Below are 6625 nucleotides of genomic sequence, written 5' to 3'. Positions count from 1 at the left end.
GGGCTTGTTTATCCTTTTAGCTTCTTGCAGCTCCAGTGAACAATGAAGAAACTGCAGTCATCAACGAAATCACTAATTAACCGAACTCCACCTGATAACCGTTACCAGAACAGAACAAAGCCTAACACAAGAAAATACTCATAGACACGTCCTATAGGACGTAAAGGAGTGATAGTAAACACACTCATTTCCAGTGCCTTTCAGACCTAATCTAAAGAGCTGAGCGACATCATCACATAAATAATCACAATAATGATCTGCTAGAACTGCATGTAAAAATCTCGTTCTGATATAGAGATGAGTGAGGATCTTATGATGTTCCTGGCCCATTTGTAGATCCTAGATGTCCTGCAGTGAGGGGAGATCTTGAATCTTCTTGAATATAATATTTCATTGATTCTCTTGCTTTTGCATGTTCATAATTTCTTTGTATGACAACCTGGACAAAAATGATGTCGACTCAATTTGGCATGTTTCATTTCAGTTGACTCAAAGTACAACTATGCAATATGCTAACAAATTATTCAATAAATATTTTAATAGTATTTGAAGAAAGGAGGAATATGTAAATTGTCTTTTGGCACCTGTAAAATGTTTCCATGACTTAAATCTAAGCTGACCTACAGTGAATGCCTGGCCAAGATATTAGTACATTAGATGAGACCATTTTAGTGCACATCAGTTTTACTTTTCTAGCCTTTCTTTAATATTAATTCTTTATTAATTGAACTGTCTGGAAAACGTTGATGCTGAGATGGGAACAGCTGTGGCACACTATCAGAGCTGTTGATGGGCTGGGATGACCTCATATGAGGAAAGAACCAGCAGAAGAAAGTCCTCTCTGACTGCCAGAGCAGATGTTGATGAGCAACAGCCTGTTAACCTGCAGAGGTGAAACATCTGGATCATGCTAATGAAGACAACAGCAGGACAACACTGTGAGCTGATGCTGGAGACAACTCGGACATATCTGCTTTTGGAATAGAATAGAATAGAATAGAATAGAATGGAATAGAATTAACAGAATAGAACCTTGAAAGGAACTTAGAAAATAATTGAAATATCTTTTGAAATAGAATATAGAATAGAATTGAATAGTACTTTGAAAGGAACTTAGAAAATAACACTGAAATATCTTCTTTTGAAATAGAATAGAATAGAATAGTACTTTGAAAGGAACTTAGAAAATAACATTGAAATATCTTCTTTTGGAATAGAATAGAATAGAATAGAATGGAATGGAATGGAATAGAATTAACAGAATAGAACCTTGAAAGAAACTTAGAAAATAATTGAAATATATTTTGAAATAAAACAGAACAGAATAGAATAGAATAGAATAGAATAGTACTTTGAAAGGAACTTAGAAAATAACACTGAAATATCTTCATAGAATGGAATAGAATAGAATGGAATAGAATTGAATTAACAGAATAGAACCTTGAAATGAACTTAGAAAATAATTGAAATATCTTCTTTTGAAATAGAACCAAATAGAATAGAATAGAATAGAATTTCTTTCACATGACAAAGAAATGATTGTCCCATGATGAAAGTAGAGGATTATGTTGTACAAATAAGAAGGGATTATTTGCGTTAGGCAATTTTTGGTTCAATGAATTTTAGTCTGCAAACCGTCCACTACAAGAAAACATCTTGTAACCAATCTGTACATTCATTTAGTTCACAAATGCCATGAAACCTTAGAGGACCTTATAGGACCTTTATTGTATTCATCAAAGGACATTAAATTGATCAGAAGTGACTGTAAAAATATAATGTTAAAGATTTCTATTTCAAATAAATGCTGTTCTATTAATCTTTATATTCATCAAAGTATCCTGAAAACAAGTGCGGCACAGTTTCCACAAAAAAAAAAAATATATATATATAAATCTTTCACACACATCAGGGTTTACGATTGTTTTTAGGAATTTGGCAACCAGGTTACATAAATTGTGAATCTCATTTAAAGTAAAGAAATAAAACAGCTCATGTTCAGTTTGACCTCCTGTGGATGTCAGTCACTATTTTCTGAATCACCCTTTCATGGATCATTTATAGAAAATGAATGAATGAATGAACTGTTTAAGAGTATATTTACATATGACAAAACACTTTTGTTTGTTTGTTTCTTTTTTAATAAAATATTTTAAAATAACTCTGTCACTGTATTCTTGGCACACGTGATGTGTGTGATGTAATGTGATCTGATGTGTGTGATGTAATGTGATCTGATGTGTGTGTGATGTAATGTGATCTGATGTGTGTGTGATTGATGTGTGCGATGTAATGTGATCTGATGTGTGTGTGATGTGTGTGATGTAGGAGAGACGGGCTCTAGGACCTGCGCGAAACCCGCCAGAAATCCGCTCGATCAGCGCAGCTCTTGTCTGGAGAGGCTGTTCACTGCGCACGGCTTCATCATCATCATCCTCCTCATCACGGACAACACACACACACACACACACACACACAGACGTAGCGGGTCGCCAGCGCTCGGAGCCGCTCATGATGCGCAGGATTCGGGCCAACGCCATCCTCATCCTCACCGTGGCCTGGATCCTCGGCACCTTCTATTACCTGTGGCAGGACAGCAAACCCTCCTCTTCATCCTCCTCCTCTTCCTCGGGCTCTCATCTGAAGATCCACGGGCTGAAGTCCTCCTCCGGGAGGCTGGAGGAGCGCACTATTCCTCTGATCGTGAGTAACGGTGATGAAGATGAAGATGATGATGATGATCTTCATGACTGATGTTTACTGCACATGCTCAACATCACTGCTGTAATGCACGCGTTTATGCATGTTGACATACAGCAGCTTTCACTGCTGGTATATGGAGCTAGTGTGTGTGTGTGTGTGTGTGTGTGGATCTCATCAGCGTGATGTCAGGTTTATAAGAGGCTTTTCCTTAAGCCAGCTGCAGGTGTGTGTGTGTGTGTGTGTGTGTGTGTGTGTGTTTGCAGATCCATGTGCTGCTTTTGTTGAGATTTAACCTACTATAAACTATGCAGGCTATCAGTAACACCCTGTGTCATTCATCAGCAATACAATAATCAGACATTTGTATTTTGGATTATTATCTGAATTTCTATTATAATTCGGAACTAGTCCGATTCTAATTAGAATTTTCTTATAGTCTTATAAAGGTCTTTAACATCCATGGAACCTTTCAAATGCACAAAAGGTTCTTTACAATGGAAAAAGGTTCTTTAGATTATTAAAAAGTTCATGATTATAAAAAACGGTAATTTTAAGATCTAACCGCTGAAAGGTTCTTCTGTGACATCGCTGCAAAAAACCCCGTTTGGAACCTTCATTTTTAAAAGTCTAGATTTCAACATTCCAAACATGTAATATTTTAGAATATATAATAGTACTGTAATAGTAGTTCCAATGGCACTGGGGGAAATGTTAAAACTTGATTTTATAGAAAATATAGGATTTTAAAACTTCCAACCTGGTTGTTGAGAAAGATCTGCTTCAAACTCATCCTGACATGAAGTGTAAATGACAGAAGAATGCTGATTGGACCGATCCAGTGTGTGTGTGTGTGTGTGAGGTGTGTGTTCTGTAGGACAGCTGTTTGCTGTTTGTTTTGCTCTTCTCACAGTTTGACTCCACATTCATCAGGTCGAACACAGGCAAACACTTGAGTTTGACTTCTCAGTCTGCCGGCTTCTAAAACAATACGTGATTTGATTTCAGTGATACACATTCAGAAAGATCACAGAATCAAGGAATTTGAATCGCATCTAAAGTTAAATTGTGAAAATGCAGATGCTTTAAAGAAGATCAGAGCGTCCTGCATCCCTGAACTGTGTCCTGTGTCCATGGCAACAGAGCATCACTCCTGTGAGTGTTCATGACAAACACACACACACACATGTATTTACATGCACAAAAGCTAATGGTAAAATGAGTTCTGAATGCCTCTTATCCTGGGGCCTTGGAAATATTCTGTAGAAAATATTATTCATTTATCTTAACATATTGAATTTGACCAGTGGTTTCCTAATAATTACAGATCATTCTTGATCATTCAGTTTAATATATTCTCTATGTTAAAGTGGATGGGATGGCCAATATAGTGCTGATATATATATTTATGATATTGGCTAATGCAATTTAATTACAGGAACTGTGATCTACACATACTGTCTGTGCTGAAATTTAATGATAGTGTTATTATACAGTATTTACTAATACTTTATATGTATGTATACACACTCACCTAAAGGATTATTATGAACACCATACTAATACTGTGTTTGACCCCCTTTCGCCTTCAGAACTGCCTTAATTCTACGTGGCATTGATTCAATAAGGTGCTGAAAGCATTCTTTAGAAATGTTGGCCCATATTGATAGGATAGCATCTTGCAGTTGATGGAGATTTGTGGGATGCACATCCAGGGCACGAAGCTCCCGTTCCACCACATCCCAAAGATGCTCTATTGGGTTGAGATCTGGTGACTGTGGGGGCCATTTTAGTACAGTGAACTCATTGTCATGTTCAAGAAACCAATTTGAAATGATTTGAGCTTTGTGACATGGTGCATTATCCTGCTGGAAGTAGCCATCAGAGGATGGGTACATGGTGGTCATAAAGGGATGGACATGGTCAGAAACAATGCTCAGGTAGGCTGTGGCATTTAAACGATGCCCAATTGGCACTAAGGGGCCTAAAGTGTGCCAAGAAAACATCCCCCACACCATTACACCACCACCACCAGCCTGCACAGTGGTAACAAGGCATGATGGATCCATGTTCTCATTCTGTTTACGCCAAATTCTGACTCGACCTTCTAAATGTCTCAACAGAAATCGAGACTCATCAGACCAGGCAACATTTTTCCAGTCTTCAACTGTCCAATTTTGATGAGCTCGTGCAAATTGTAGCCTCTTTTTCCTATTTGTAGTGGAGATGAGTGGTACCCGGTGGGGTCTTCTGCTGTTGTAGCCCATCCGCCTCAAGGTTGTGCGTGTTGTGGCTTCACAAATGCTTTGCTGCATACCTCGGTTGTAACGAGTGGTGACGGGGACACTATACTGCCAAAAGAGCACCGTCCTTCGAATGAGACGTTAAACCGAGGTCCTGACTCTCTGTGGTCATTAAAAATCCCAGGATGTCCTTCGAAAAAGAGTAGGGGTGTAACCCCTGGCCAAATTTGCCCCTTGGCCTCTGTCTATCATGGCTCCTAATCATCCCCATATACTGATTGGCTTCATCACTGTCTCCTCTCCACCAGTTAGCCGGTGTGTGGTGGGCGTTCTGGCGCAATATGGCTGCCGTCGCATCATCCAAGTGGATGCTGCAAATTGGTGGTGGTTGAGGAGATTCCCCCCATCTATGTAAAGCGCTTTGAGGTCTAAAGCGCTATATAAATGTAACAAATTATTATTATTATATTATTTCAGTCAAAGTTGCTCTTCTATCAGCTTGAATCAGTCGGCCCATTCTCCTCTGACCTCTAGCATCAACAAGGCATTTTCGCCCACAGGACTGCCGCATACTGGATGTTTTTCCCTTTTCACACCTTTCTTTGTAAACCCTAGAAATGGTTGTGCGTGAAAATCCCAGTAACTGAGCAGATTGTGAAATACTCAGACCGGCCCGTCTGGCACCAACAACCATGCCACGCTCAAAATTGCTTAAATCACCTTTCTTTCCCATTCTGACATTCAGTTTGGAGTTCAGGAGACTGTCTTGACCAGGACCACACCCCTAAATGCATTGAAGCAACTGCCATGTGATTGGTTGATTAGATAATTGCATTAATGAGAAATTGAACAGGTGTTCCTAATAATCCTTTAGGTGAGTGTATATATATATATGTTTATATATATGTAAAAATACATATATATATATAAAATATTTTTGTGGCCTATTAATATTTACACATATCTTTTTAAATTTGTAAACAAAGAATAATGGAATGCGTTTTTAGTTTTTTTACTTCACAATTTGACGGAAACTGTCACTTTTAAAGAAAGACTGCTCGCGCACGCACATACTGTACGCATTTAAACACGCATGCCTATAGGCTAAACACGTAATACACGTGAATGCCGTCACCGTTTTCACAGATTCACGTTTTTGAAGTTTACACAGAGATGATAACGGTCTCGTTTTCAAAACTTCTTTCAAAGTTAATTCAAAAAAACGATTTCAAAGTTTGTATTCTCAGGCCACCAAAACACCTGTGTCGTGTAAATGAACGGCCAGAACACGTTAAAAGGTTTCTGTTTTCAGTTGAAAATGGAGTCATGTAAGCGGCCGCCAAGTTAATAACTAATGATTTTTACAACAGAAATGAATCAATAACAAACGTACTAGATCTGCTGTACAGCAGAAACAATCTGTGTTGCATTATTTTCCTGTTATCTCTGTAAAGCTGCGTTGAAACAATCTGTATTGTAAAAAGCGCTATATAAATGAATGTGACTTGTTGTTTCTTTGTAATTGTTTGTGAAATTCACTAGCAATTTCTGACTGAAAATGATTTCTACACCAATTCTTTTTTTCAGTTTAGGCTGTTTATGAACTGAGAGCAAGCTAATGCAGATTTATAAGCCTGGCTATCATAGCACAGAGTCTATTACTAATAAGAATTGACCAGCGT

General features: G+C 38.1%; 1 protein-coding gene across 2 annotated transcripts in view; it reads left to right on the top strand.

Moving 5' to 3' along the window:
- Window positions 1–2381: 2381 nt before the first annotated feature.
- galnt16 (UDP-N-acetyl-alpha-D-galactosamine:polypeptide N-acetylgalactosaminyltransferase 16) overlaps window positions 2382–6625 on the top strand; it is a 54768-nt gene continuing 50524 nt past the window's right edge. Inside the window, exon 1 of one of the 2 annotated variants that reach the window (XM_084392854.1) lies at window positions 2382–2703. In XM_084392854.1, the coding sequence (XP_084248980.1) occupies window positions 2512–2703 (192 nt within the window). In that variant the 5' untranslated portion in view covers window positions 2382–2511. Of the gene's footprint in view, window positions 2704–3780; window positions 3856–6625 lie in introns of those variants that run through there. The other variant, XM_084392856.1, reaches the window with a different exon arrangement.

This window comes from Rutilus rutilus, assembly GCF_951802725.1.
Source record: "Rutilus rutilus genome assembly, chromosome: 21".
NCBI classification, from domain to species: domain Eukaryota; kingdom Metazoa; phylum Chordata; class Actinopteri; order Cypriniformes; family Leuciscidae; genus Rutilus; species Rutilus rutilus.
Note: the sequence above shows the minus strand (reverse complement) of the source record. Positions and strands in the feature narration are given on the sequence as shown.